Genomic DNA, 15,175 nt, shown 5'->3' on the forward strand with positions numbered 1-15,175 from the left:
AGCAATTTTTCCCAAGTATTTTCAGAATCACTGACAAAATATTTCCTCTTTAAAAAACAAAATAGAACAAGTAAACAAATATGATTATAAAAGAGAGATACATATCAGCTCATTATTTAAGACATGTTTAACACAAATGAAATGACATGTGATAGAAAGTCAGGTGGCAGTATTTCAAAAAACAACTAATTTGTATTGTCAACACAAAGCCGTCTAGGATAATTGGGGAAGCAACATACTTCTACATACCTAAATTTATTTATGATAATACCAATATGTTCATATCAGACCTTACAAGATTGCAAATATCCCCAGCTCCTCCTGTTCTACCTCCTTAATAAATAGGAGATCCAAGCATATCATTGTTGAATTGAAAACTGGGAGGAGATGAATTAATGCATTATGAGCAGACAACTTATTTCATTTCATTTGGCCACAAAATTAATGAGATAAACTGGCTCGATGTGAATAACGATTGTTACTGAATTATATAAAATAAGAAAGCAACCATAAAGAAGGCTGAGCACGAAAGAATTGATGCTTTCGAACTGTGGTGCTGGAGAAGACTCCTGAGAGTCCCTTAGGTAACAAGGAGATCCAACCAGTCCATCCTAAAGGAAATCAGTCCTGAATATTCATTGGAAGGACTGATGCTGAAGCTGAAGCTCCAATACTTTGGCCACCTGATGTGAAGAACTGACTTACTAGAAATGACCCTGATGCTGGGAAAGATTGAGGGCAGCAGAAGGGGGCGACAAAGCATGAGATGGTTGGATGGTATCACCTACTCAACTGACATGAGTTTGAGCAAACTTTGGGAGATAGTGAAGGACAGGGAAGCCTGGTGTGCTTCAATCCATGGGGTCACGGAGAGTCAGACACAACTTAGTGACTGAACAACAACAACAACAAAGAAAGCAATGAAGACAAATGAGCTTATGGGCCAAGAATTTCAGAAGAAAATTCTTTGGCTCCCACTTGATTTCAGAAATAAGCCTCACTGGACATCCCCATGGCAGACTTCAGAACTGCCTTCATTGGAAATGTTTAAGAATCAAATAGATAATGAGCTAGTGAGTCACCCTGTGCCACTGAGGGAAAATGATAGGCTGGATTACCATCCTCTCCAAGTATTTTGCCCTCCGTAATACTATATTCTGTAACTACAGGCATCTGTGTCTTTAAAACAAGCTCATGAAACTTCAATTCTGTGCTACACTCTTTCAGTGACTTTTATGAGGGTCTATCATTTAATGGAAGCTGATTCCATAGCAGAAGTTCCAGTTTGAAGTCTAAGATCCTTCAGGGAAGACTAATTCCATTACAGGGCATATATGGAAGAGATTTGAGAATAAGTTCTGCGAGTAATTTCTCCACTACATTTTTTAGAGAGTGGTTTTCCAGTTGATGGCTGAGTATATTTCTGAAAAAGCATAACAGAGCTGCTTAAGCACTAAAAGTTTTGACATTAAAAGTGTCCTCAGATGGTTGTAAATTCCAGTCAACCTGACTCCAGTAAAAATTTTACCTAAAACAATGAAAACATACCAATTTTTTGTTCATTTTATTTTCTGTTTAAATTTCAGACAAAGGACACTACTACTTCTTTTTTCCTTTTAAATAATATATGAAGTGGGCCAGCATAAATATTTTTACATTGTATAAAATTTCCTGGCTTTTCATGTCAAAACAATTTTTGAGGTGGATGTCTCTTGAATTATGATGTAAATATCAAAATCCTCTAGGATATGCAGTAGGAACACCGTGATGAGGGATGGAAGTTGAAATGAGTCAAGTCAAATAAAATCACTCTCCCCTTCTCCCTCACTCTTCATTTCCTTCTTTCTTTCTGTTTTCTTTTTAAAGAACAAAAGGCATATTGCTATTTATTTACTTCATTTTCATGAATGGTTTACTTCACTTAGCATAATGTTGTTAAGGTTCATCAATATGGGAACATACGTCAGAATTCTCTTCCTTTTTCAGGTTGAATAATATTCCATTGTATGTATGCATATTTACCACATTTTGGTAATCCATTCATTCATAGATGCACACTGATTTGCTTCCACTTTTAAGCTAGTGTGAATTATGCTGTTATAAAAAGGAGTATACAAATACCTCTTTGAGATCTCACTTTCAATTATTTTGGCCATATACCCAGAAGTGGAATTGCTGGATCAGATGGTAAAGTGTGATTTACCCTACCTCCCCAAGCCCCTGGGAATCCTTTAAGAGTAAAATTTACATCTTATCCATCTCTGTGATTCACACAGTACCTGTCATAGTCCCTGTCCCTGGCATGTCACAAGTTCTTAGGAAGTAAGTTTCTGCTGACTGAATGGAAGGGCAACTAGGAAGGTGAGTGGGTGGGGTAGGTAGATGGAAATGCTGGCAGTACACTGCTAGGTCTCCCTTCTCTTTGATCTTTTCTTTTCAGCCTCAGGCTGGTGAGTCCCAAATTTATGTGTACAGCTCTGACTTTAACCCTGAACTCTAGTCACATAAATCTAACTGTCTAGAGGATGTCTCTACTTGGTGTTTCATTGCTACCACATATTCTTCATTCCTCATTGTCCATTATCCATTAAGCATCCAAGCTTAACCCTTACCTACTTAATGTAAATGATAACATCACATTCATTCCATCCAAACTGTACTCATGACCCACCCCTAACCCCACATCCTACCCCCTACCTGGTACATTTTTTGAACAGTAAGCCCCCTTCACAGCAGCAAGTTCAGTTCTGAAAGTGCATTCATTAATCAGTCCAATTTGTTCATAAGTCCAAAAAATTAGCGTAGGTACACAATTATAGAGTACCGTACTGTAATAGGTTTATAATACTTTTCACATAAATAATACACTTAAAAATGCAAAAAATGAAAACATCTTTAACCTTGCAGTACCCTACCTTGAAAAGTACAGGAGTACCAACTATCTCACTGCTGCTTTCATGCTTGCTTCTGGACATCCTGGGCTTGAAATACAGAGACTGAGCTGCTATACTCTATATAGTGCTGTACAGTAAAGTACATAAGAGCACAACCACCCACAGAGGATGCACACACACGACAATGTACGCCAGACACGTGAACTAACTTATGTGATTGGACACGCAAACACACGTTCACATCTTTGGCAGTTTGCAACTTGAATTTTGATGGTTCATTTGTAGGGGACTTACTGTATTCCCTGGCTTGCCTTTAGCCCACCATTCACAAAGACGCTCACAATGAGAAAGCTGGACTTCTACTTTTCCTCACCATAACACAGCCACAACACGTTGATTTCTACGTCTTAAATCTGCATCGAATCTATCCCAGTTTAATCATCCCCGTGACCCTTAATGTAGACCTTCAATGTCACTCCTGATATGGGTCAGTGTGGCAGGTTCCTAACCAGCCCCACTTAGTATCTCCCCATTTACCTGCCACACCACCACCAGGGAGGTCCCTATAAAATGCAGATTGACCAAACTACTTCCCTACTTAAAATCTTTTAGTGGTTCTCCAAAACCAACGGTGTCAACTCCTAAACACAGCACCTGCAGCCTTTCATGACATGACCCAACCCCATGTCTCCAGTATTACTCCCTACAATCCACCATTCGGACTTTACCCTGTAGGAAATCCAAATGCACAGTCCTTCTCCAAACACATCATGCCTTTACACTTGTTTCCTGGGCAAAGAATGCCCTTTCTTACCTTCTTCCCTAGTAAATTCCCATTAATTCTCAACAGCCTAATGTTGTAGTTTTCCTTCTGCAAATTTTTCATCATATCCTCTCCCTTCAACAGTCAGTCTCTTTTGTTGCATTCTTTCTACATCTTCTGCCTATTGCCATTACAACACGTAGTTCATTTTTTTAGTTACTTGTTCTGTGTCAGTCTCCCGAAGTTGATCGCTCTTTCCTTAAGGCACGGTCTATTTTTTTTTTTTCATCTTTCTATCACCAAAGCCTAGCACATCACTGCTATAAAAGCAAGAAGGAGAAAGAGAAGAAGACTGAACATCTCCAAATGCCACACATTTGTATAGCTTATGTCAGCACTCTAGGGACTACATTAAAGTGTTGCTTAATATAAATGCCACGTGTTTTATTCAATTAATTCAAGGGAATCCCAGCTTCATAAATAGCAACACACTCTTAAGCAGAACAGGCTGACTCCTGCGCATTTAATTCTTTAATTAAAGCTCTGTGCCTTAAGGCTTTTGGTGAATTTTAGGAACAACTAAATAGATAAAATACCACAATATGCTTTACTCCTTCTCATTCATCTAAAACAAGTTATTTAATTAACCAAAATCATCAGTAAATTTCTTATTTAAAAAAGAAATTGGCATTCTGGTCCAAGATGGCAACATAGGAGGCTCCTGAATTCACTACTTCGGTGGTCACGCTAATCTACAGTTACACATGGGACAATTCCCTCTGAAAGAAGTCCAGAAACTAGCTGAGCACCTCTTACACATTAAATGAATGAGGGAAAAAAAAAAATGGCAGGTATGCAGAGACACACTCCTGCCATAAATCCTACCCCTGGAACAGCAACATATTGATAAAATAGTCAAGAGGGAACTCACAGACGCCCAGCTTCTCCCTGAGGATTGAAGGGCTTGAACCTAACAGCTTCTACCCAACTTTAACATTTCCACTTGAGAAATGGTCCTCCAATCTCTAGCTCCAAAAGCCAACGGGGCTTGAATCCAGAAGACCTATGAGATCAGAGCATCCAAAGAGACAGTTCTTCAGAGGCTCGCTAGGATTCAGGGTACTTGTCCCCTCAGGGCTCCGTGTCAAGGCATCCCTCAGAAATGCGCATCTCTCAGTCTTTTCCGGAAAGAGACACAAGTGTATATACTAAAGGCTGCAGCCTGAGGGTCAGGCTTTTACTTTAACCCACATATAGAGGCTGAGTGTCTGTCACCCTTCTCCGGAGACCTGGGAAGCGGGAGGACAGCGTGTTCATGTTCTCCCTCTGTCCAGCTCCAGGTCACTCATGTCTCCCGAGAAAGAACCTGTGTGCATGTCTAGGTCCCTGGTTTTCTGACTACGGCCCAGAGAACATGGCCAGTGGTGGCCTGACTCTGATGACCAGCAGGGTTCCAGTTCGTGGGCTCTGGGGAACTGAAGCAAACAGAGGAACAGTTGTTAACCAGTGACTCTACCCCCCGTTGCCCCCCCAGAAACAACCACTTCCCAGACCGTCTCTGAAAAAGATCCACTTGGACATTTTAGAAGTTGCTGCCAGAGGGTTTGGCTCTGATCTCCCAGCATTCAGATGCTGACTGAGGTCCTTTGCATTAGGACAGAGACAGGGCAGGGCACATCCTCCACTACTGGACTGAAGGATGTGGTTCAGACAACAGACTGGTGCATCCTAGGGGGTGGGGAGGGGGGTGAGGAGGGGAAATAAGGTGGTCAAAAGGTACAAACTTCAGTTATAAGATAAACAAGTTCTGGGGAATCTAATGTACAGTGTGGCGCTAGAGTTAACAATTGCTCTGCGTGTGCGTGCTCAGTTGTGTCCGACTCTTTGATGAATGGAGCAAAAATACTGGAGTGGGTTGCCATTTTCTCCTCCAGGGGATCTTCCCGACCCAGGGATCGAAACCACGTCTCCTTCAGCTCCTGCATGGGCAGGCAGATTCTTTACCACTGAACCACCTGGGAAGCCCTATAGTTAACAATACTATATGTATATCTGAAAGTTACTAAGACAGTAAACTATAATTTTCATCACAGAAAAAAAAATTACAACTCTGTGAGGTGAAGGATGTCAAACTAAACTTATTGTCATGATCACTTTGCAACATAAACATATATTAAATTACTATGTTGTACACCTTAATTGAAAACAATGTTATATGTCATTACATTTCAATAAAACTGGAAAAAAATTGACGCCAAATCTGTATTGATTTTGCCCCACACAGGTGTAAGTTCTGCCTAAGGAGGCAATACTATCTCCAAGACTGACAGAGGCTTGGAAAAGTTTAGTTACTAAAATTTCCCAGATGTCTCCCTGACAAAAGCTCTATGATAATTCTACGTATAATGAAATGCTTGTGATGGGGGACAGGAAGGGGCACTGGGATGTTTGGTATGTCTGCATTCTTTTTTGAAGGACAATGTTTCTGCAGACATTATACATGAGAAGATATGTAGGTAAAACTCGTTATTGCACTATGGAGTTCATTTTTAAAACAAAACTAGTAATTTCCTCAAAATTATATTATCGTGAGCCCTCTCACTAAACTGCATGGGAATTTTTTAAAAAAAATCCATCCTTAATTTGCCACAGAAAGTGAAAGTCGCTCAGTCGTGTCTGACTCTTTGCGACCCTATGGACTATATAGTCCATGGAATTCTCCAGGCCAGAATAATGGAGCGGGTAGCCTTTTCCTTCTCCAGGGGATCTCCCCAACCCAGGGATTGAACCCAGGTCTCTCGCATTGCAGGCAGATTCTTTACCAGCTGAGCCACAAGGGAAGCCCAATTTGCCACGGAATTGGGCCAATTATGTGGCTGAGTTAATCATCCCAACCAAGTTCATACCCCATTGCTCTACCACAAGGAAGTCGTTGACTTAGTGATTGGGTGGGATCATTAAGAGAGGTGGCCTGGCCTGAAATTAAGTTGTAAAGCTCTAGGATGAAAAGAAGAACAAGGGATCTAGGCTTGGAAAGAAGGAAATATTCCCTAGGTAACCATGTCCTCCATTAGAGCCCAGGATCTTCCCAAAGCTAAATTATTCTTCAGTTGGTTCCTTCTAAGTCTCAGTTTCTTCATCTATAAAATGGGAGTAAATATAAATTCACAGGATTTCCAATCAAATTCTTGGTTATAAGGAATGTCATAAACTATAAAGTGATACATATATGTGTGTATGTAAATAACTATAGGAATCTATGCCAAAAGATTGAAAGAGGTTATCTGAGAATAGAAGGGTTACAGGTAGGAATCATAAAATAAAGGACATCTAGTTAAATTTGAACTTCAGATAAACAATGGAAAATATTTTAGAATATCTCAGGTAATATGTGGGCATACTAAACATTTCATTTTTTTCTATGCTAAATATTTTTATTTCTTAATTCTGTATTTTTTAATATAATCCTCCTAATTTACTAAGAGGTTTTTCCTTATGTGAAGAATAGATCATGAACCTAGGTAGACAGATTTTCAGCAAATAAAAGTGATCATATTTTTTTCTCCTTTGACGTTTTGATATGATAAATTACCTAGTAGATATCTCAATATAAGCTAATCTATAAGTTCTTAAAATAACCTGAATTCAATTTGATACATAGTTCTGAATTCAATTTGATAACTTTTTAATATTTTATCTAAAATTTGTAGTTTTTCTCTGTGTTATGTTGTAACATTGGCATTAGTGCTATGATGGACAAAAAATAGTGTACTCTAAAATATTCTATCTTTTTCTATGCTCTAGGATTTTATATTATTATAGGATTTCTTTATATTGTTTTTGATGGTTTTAATAACTCACACATTAAACTAACTCTAGCACTCTTTTAGAGGAAGTTCTTTGTTAACTTTTTTAATTTATGTATGACTTTTGATTTATTCATACTTTCCATGTCGTCTTGGACTGATTTTGACAATAAATCTTTTCCTTTAAAGTAATTTGATGGCGGCTTTCAAAATTTTCAGATTTTTTTTTATCGCAAGTCTTCATTTGTTAATCTTGGTAACTTAGATATTTTTAACATTTTTGGTCTTTTTAAAGTTTTAGTAATATGCAAAATGTATGCAATGGAAAGAAATAAAAATTGGGATTTAAAAAAACTGCTATCATTAGAAAGAAGTACACCAGTGATACGATAAAGTGATACACTTATTCTTCTTTAATTAGTTAGATGATGAAGAATCTGCCTGCAATGCAGGAGACCTGGGATCAGTCTCTGGGATGGAAAGGTTCCCTGGAGAAGGGAATGACAACTCACTCCAGTATTCTTGCCTAGAGAATTCCATGGACACAGCCGCCTGGCAGGCTATACAGTCCATGGGGTTGCTAAGAGTTGGACACAACTGAGTTCACACAACTCTTTAATTAGAGGCTTTGCTTATTCAAACTATCGTCTGTGGACTAGGAGCATCAGCTTCCCCTGAAACATGTTATAAACATGCAAGCTCAGACCCCACCCCAGACCTACTGAATCTGAGTCCACATTTTAACAAGATTGCCAAGAGATTCCTATGAGAAGTTCTACTCTAGAGAGACCACAACTAAAAGCTGAATCTTCAAAATAGTTGAATCCCTTAAAGAAAAATAAATAAGTCCTCAACAAGAGTGAAGGAGAATCTGAGACTGAGCTGAGCATTCTGCCCTGACCTTAGGAACACCTATAGGAGAGAGCCAAGGCCTCCTAGTGACAAAAGCCTCAGGTCCTTCCTTCCATCCATCCACCCTGAGCTGCCATGTTAAGCCACACAGGCTTCACCAACACTGAATGACTTCAGGAAGCACCAACCACACAAGTTACTGTGAGGATGGTGCCCCTGGAGCTGGCAGAGTGGTCCCTATCCAGTTCTACTCTCGAGAACTCATCTAGACTCATAAGAGCTCCCAGAGGTAATGAAAATTAGTGAGAAAGATGAATGAAAAAGTAAGGCATGGGCTTTTGACTCTTTTTAGAAGGTTGAGGTTTTATGAAGTTGTTTTATTTGTGCAAAGGCACTGACAAGTGTTTCTTGGGGTTTTTGCTTGTTTTAGAAACTAGAATCCATCAATGCTAGGGAACAATCAGTTAAACAGGTGAGATGAACTCTGGATAAAAATCACAAAAACCCTTTCTGTACCTAATACTCAATTAATATTTAACTGTTCTCAGCCCTCAGTCACGTCTGACTCTGTGCAACCCCACGGACTGTAGCCCACCAAGCTCTTCTGTCCACGGGATTTTCCAGGCAAGAACACTAGAGTGGCTTGCCATATCCCTCTCCAGGGGATCTTCAGGACTCAGGGATGGAATCTGCATCTCATGTCTCCTGCACTGGCAGGCAGTTTCTTTACCACTAGTGCCACGTGGGAAGTCCTTTATATTTAATAGACATGTAAAATGTTGGTCGACTACCAAAAAATGCCTCCAAACTATCTCCAAAAATTGGTAACAGATTTTATTTTGAACCAGAAATTCCAGCCACGCTGAAAACACGGAGGCTGTGTGTGAAAGAAGTGTAAAGTCAAAGGTCTCTCTGGTAAAGTACCCAAGTTCGTTTCTGTGAGCCAAAAACTCAGGACAAATATATTCAGGTCTCTATCCTCATCCCATCAAAGTGCATCTGTTTTGAAGTCTATCTCAGAGCACCCCTCTGTCTTCCCCATACCTTGCTGTGGGTTTCATAGTACCAACCAAGGGTATACTATGGGCTTCATTGTTGCTGCTGCTATTTATTTTTCACTTTCTGTATCTCTCAATATAAATTCTGCGAGAGCAGGAATTTCATCTGACTCATTGACGAGAGCACCCCAAGTGCCTAGACAATACCTGGCACCCAAGGGACACTCAAAAAACATTTGTAGAAGGGATGAATAAAAACAGACTCAGTTCAGTTCAGTTGCTTAGTCGTGTCTGACTCTTTGCAACCCCATGGACCGCAGCACACCAGGCTTCCCTGTCCATCACCAACGCTTGGGGCTTACTCAAACTCATGCCCATTGAGTCGGTGATGCCATCCAACCATCTCATCCTCTGTTGTCCCCTTCTCCTCCTGCCTTCAATCTTAACCAGCATCAGGGTCTTTTCCAATGTAAAAAAACAGACTGTCCTCCAGCTAATAAGAAACAATTTCCTTTTTGGTCACGGCTTGTTAATTATATATTTTTCATTCTTCTATCACAGACTTGGATCTTAGTCAAATATCCTGAGTAAATCTGCCTCATCCTCCAATAGATAATTCCTGGGTTTGTCAGGTAGCTCAGAGTAGAAACTTTTATAACAACTCCTGACAATATTCAGGCTCTAAGTAAATTGCTTCTCCCTCTAATGCATTTGCCTCTCGCTTTCATTAACTGCGGTAATATTCCAATCACTCTATGCTGCAGTCTCAGAGAAAGGCAGAGGGAGAGTTCCAGAAAGCAGTTGTTTTTTGCTTCTCTACAGCAAAGCACTTGAGATGAAAAGGTCTGTAAAACCAACTCTCAGTGGCACACACTCAAGAACTCCAACCTTTTAAAATGTTCCTTACAGAGGAGAGGGTGTTTTGTGGGTATGTGAGAAGGAGCACCCAAAGCAATCTCACAGGGCTCCCAGGCCCAAGTTCAGAGACAAGGCTTCGGCAGAATCGAAAATGGAACAGATTGTGGGAAGGTGGAAAGGTTGTCAGAGATACCGGATGAGTGACAGGAAACACATCAGTCAACACACTTATACTCAAATGAGCTTGGAAACAATTGGTGGCTGTGCTCAGTCTCCCAGTGGAATCTGGGACAACTCAATTAACCTCTTTCTTCCATAGCCCCATCACTACTATATTGAGCACAACAATCTACCTTGAGCAGAGAGGGCTCAGGATTTCATAATAAATGTGAGTAGAGAGCTCTGTGTATGATACCTCATAATACTGTGTGAATCAGCATAAAGTCACAAGGCTACCCAGCCCTCTAGAGGTCAATCCAGCCCTTTCACATGGGACCACAATTAAACCATTCCAGAGGGATTAGATTCTAATCCTTTGTATAAGGTGTCTGTATAAAGGGATTCCAAGAACAAGTCAAGGATGCTTTCTTAAACTTAGGTTGTCTCAACCCCGCAGCACTGTAATTCTGGGTGTTTGCCCCTTCAGGGACCATATTAGAACAGCTTCTTGGTGAATAGCACAGATACTGGAGTCTGGCTGACTCAGGTTCCCACTGGACTCTACTTGGCGCTGGCTACATGATACTGAGCAAGTCACAGCCTTAATTTCCTCCTGCCTGTTTCTCCTCCAAAGTAGTTGTCCCACTGACCCCATAAGGCTGACCCCCAAGGACCAAGTTAAAAAAATAGAACAGGTAAGGTGCTTCTTACAGTGTCTGCATCAAGGCTGCACACCAAATTCACAGGAATATTATTTTCAGCTGAATAACCCTGGTTGCCTGAAAAGATGCCTGAATACATGCTCCTTCGTATCTTGCTCTTCATGATTCCATGGACTGTAGCTGGCCAGGATCCTCTGTCCATGGGATTTGCCAGGAAAGAATACTGGAGTAGGTTGCCATTTCCTCCTCCAGGGGATCTTCCTGACCTAGGGATCAAAACTGCACCTCCTGTGTCTCCTGCCTTGGCAGGCAGATTCTTTACCACCGTGCCACCTGAGAAGCCCTGGTGACTCTTTTTATTGACAACTTATCTTTAAAAATGGTCATCATTTTTGTTTATCTTTTCTGATCCCTCTCTAAATTCCTTAATTTTCTTTTTCAACGAAGTGATCAAAATTGTAGAAAGAGAATAACCATGGTGAACAGCCTAGGCAAGTTTCTTCTTTATTTACTTCTTCTTTAGGATCAGAAGTGAAGGCTGTGTGGTATGTGGCTTGGAAATACATTGGGGCTCTTTTTCTACAATTAATTTTTATTGGAGTATAGTTGCTTTGGCTTCCCATGTGGCCCAGTGGTAAAGAATCCGCCTGCCAATGCACGAGCTGTGGGCTCGATCCCTGGTCTGGGAAGATCTCCTGGAGAAAGAAATGGCAACCCACTCCAGTATTCTTGCCTGGGAAATCCCATGTACAGAGGAACCTGGCAGGCTACAGGCCACAGGGTCGCAAAAAGTCAGACACAACTTAGCGACTAAACAACAACAATAACAAAATAGTTGCTTTAGAATGTTCTGATAGTTTCTATAGTATAGCAAAGTGAATCAGCTGTACATATACATATATTCCTTCTTTTTTGTATTTCCTTCCCATTTATTTCACCATAGAGCATGAGCCGAGTTCCCTGAGCTACACAGTAGGCTCTCATCAGGTTATCTGTTCTAAACAGAGTATCAACAGTATATGTATGTCAATCGCAATCTCCCCATTCATCCCACTCCCTCCTTTACCTCCCTTCTGTATGCTGAATCTAGAAAAATGGTATAAATGATCTTATTTGCAAAACAGAAATAGAAGCATTGGAACTCTTAGCAGCGAAGATTCTGCTATTTTGTAAGTGGTTGTAGAAACAGTGTCACGAGCATTTAAGGGACCCTGGGAAGTTTGCACGATGCATACATGGGTGGAAACCAGTGTTTTGGGGAGTAGAGGCCCTCCCCCAATTTTAGACACCATGTAAACACCTTGTAGCCTGGTGCATCCCAGGGAGCAGGGGGTGACCCTTATAATGTCCCCAAATACCTGAGCACATGGACTGAGATTTATACCAAGTGATCATGAGGGCTTTACAAGTTACCAAGCACTTTCATGCTCTGCACCTCCTTTGATCCTGGCAAAAGGCGTGTGTGAAAGTCAATTATCCCTATTCTAATACTGCAGATGCGAAGGCTCTGAGAGCTTAAGTATCTGGCCTGAGGTCTCTGTATTCCAATTCCACATACTTTCTACTATGCCATATCATTCACCGTGTCCAAAGCCTTTTAACCTAACCTTGAAATCCAGCGTTTCCACGTGAGTGTATATTCCAGTGTAACAGTGAAGCCATTTTAATAAGTGGGCTTGTCAAATACACCACTGAACCTGCAGTATGCTTACAATTATGGTGCAAAAATAAAAATTCAAAGCTATGTACAGGGTAAAAAAAGACTTAGATATATTATAGCAAAATGAAAGACAATTGGGTTTAGGCAGGTAGATGGTGGAGAGATTATATTTCTACTTTTTTCTGATTCAAAATTCCCCCTAATGAACATATGTTCATAATGAAAAATATAAGTAGTGGATTTCTCCCCAAGTAGCCTGACAGTCAAAAAATTCATCCAATAGCAAGGAAGGTTCTTGCAGGAGCAGAGAGGGGCCTCCCCTACCTCCTGAGAAATTGGGGTTTCCCTGGTGGCTCAAATGGCAAAAAATCTACCTGCAATGTAGGACACCTGGGTTCAATCCCTTGGTTGGGAAGATTCCCTGGAAAAGGGAATGACCACTCAGTCGAGTATTCTTGTCTAGGAAATCCCATGGACAGGGGAGTCTGGTGGGCTATGATTCATGGGGGCACAAAGCGTCAGACACAACTGAACAACTACACATGCACACACCTCTTCATCTCATCTTCAACCACATATAGATGACCCAGCTCTGAGTCACACCATTCAGAATGGCATCAATTTTCTGTAGGTAATACACCAAAGCAAGGGCAGGAATCACTTCTAAATGTTGACAGAAGTCCAGATTTTGTCCTGAAGGGACCGATTTATGTTCAGAGTAGCAAATTAAAACAAATAAATGGAATTCTACAATGAGCTCCGTGTCTGTCTCAGCTATTCATACTGTCTCTGAACGAATCCAAACCTGGAATTTCTGAGAGTGTGACCCTGGGGTGGAGTAAAAGGAACTAACTCTTTAAGATCACCTATTTTTCACCAAAGGAAGGGGGGTGTCAGTGGGGTCATTCTCTTGCATATCGGTCTTCCATCGAGAAACTCTCAGAAACCATTGTGGCGGGAAAACAGTGAACTTCTGGCTTGGGTCCCACCTCACAGGATCCCTCAAGAGGTAAGCCTGGAAGCTATCGAAACATTTCCTCCAATCAGGCTTACTCACCTTCACACAGTCCAGTGTTCTCCAAGTAAAACTGGGCTCTGCACCGGGACAGACACTCGCCAAAGGTGATGTTTGCACCCAACAGAAGCTCAAACTGCAGTCCGTCTTCTGGCTTCCTACACTGGGTGCAGTGGGAATGTGCTGGCCCCACACAAGTCAAGCAAGAGGAATGACAGGCTGCCAAGAGGAATAAAATGCAGGAATCAATCCAAGGATCAGAGAAGCATTACAACCAAGGGGAGTCCCTAAGGAAGTCCGATTTACTCAGAAAAGTTCACCAGATACAACCTTGCAGTTAACTGTTTTTCCAGCGTTCTCCACAAAGCCCAGGGGGATAATAACAATATCTGTGAGAGGCCAAATGAGGGTGATGCTAACTAGCTACGTCTCTCAGGTCCTAGAAGAGCTGCCAGCCTAGATGACGGAGGGAAGAAAAAAGCAAACTGGACAATATTGGCTTGGTTCTCCAGAGAGTCACATACAGTGGATGACAATATAATGTTATAATCTCAGTTTTTAATGGAAGATTTTAAGAAGCATTCCTATAAAGGCTGTTACTCTATTAAGCACAAAAATGGTAATTGTGTTACTGTCCATTACAGCATCCATCACCCACTACAGAGGGGTCCAGGCAACAAATTTCTGTTAGAATTTATGTGAGAAAAGGCTGCTTTTCTAGACAAGGAAGAGGCCCCTTTAGAGCAGCAACAAGCACTTGACAATCCATCATGGTTTCCGGTTTTCCTTGGCTGCTGGTGAAAATCAGAGCCAGAGTACTCAAAATCTCTCCTGCCCACAGTCTGATATAATGGTTGCTCTCATCTTTTCAAAGATTCTCTAAACTGTCTTTTTCGGGATATTTATAGCAGCTGCCCTGTTTTAAATACATTTTTTTTTCCCTTGTAACTATCCTTCACAACTTTTCCAAGGTGCCCTATGTATAAATAAACATAAACTAACTTCATTTAATTAAAATGTTTGCTTCCAATGTTCCAGTTTCAAAAGGCTCAAAGGAGATTGCCCTCCCTATGAGCCGAGAGCCTTTTCGGCAAATAGCTATGGAAGATTATCCATTTTACTCAGCCCAGAGGCATTGCTGGTAACTCTCAGTTTGCTCAGCAGTATCATTAACAAAAAGAAGTTCTTCAGGGAAAAACAAAATGAAGACTAAGAAAAACATTAGTGATGCTCAGAGGATTGAAAAGAGAGGAAAGAAGAGCTGGGTTCGTTTTCATGCACAGCAAAGGGAATGACATTCCTCTCAAGGATGGCCAGAAAGATGGTGGCCCATTGAGTGTTACGACAAATATTCAAATGTGATTTTTCAGATTCTCCCTTTGATAACGAAAACAAAAACAAAAACTTGTAATGCAGGCATAACCACATGGGATACACTAGAGGAAGAGCTGCCCCACAAAGTAACTTATCTCTATGTCCTTGTGCTGGGAAAGTCTATCAGGAATGAT

At 40.9% G+C, this 15,175-nt stretch overlaps 1 protein-coding gene across 1 annotated transcript in view; it reads right to left on the bottom strand.

Moving 5' to 3' along the window:
• Window positions 1–15,175, bottom strand: part of FRAS1 (Fraser extracellular matrix complex subunit 1) — a 502,478-nt gene that overhangs the window by 213,376 nt on the left and 273,927 nt on the right. The window contains exon 18 of the mRNA XM_081584176.1: window positions 13,710–13,886. Coding sequence (XP_081440302.1) covers window positions 13,710–13,886 — 177 coding nt within the window. The remainder of the gene's footprint in view (window positions 1–13,709; window positions 13,887–15,175) is intronic.

The sequence above is a fragment of the Giraffa tippelskirchi genome, chromosome 1 (assembly GCF_054371585.1).
Source record: "Giraffa tippelskirchi isolate mGirTip1 chromosome 1, T2T-mGirTip1v1.2.pri, whole genome shotgun sequence".
Classification (NCBI taxonomy): Eukaryota; Metazoa; Chordata; class Mammalia; order Artiodactyla; family Giraffidae; genus Giraffa; species Giraffa tippelskirchi.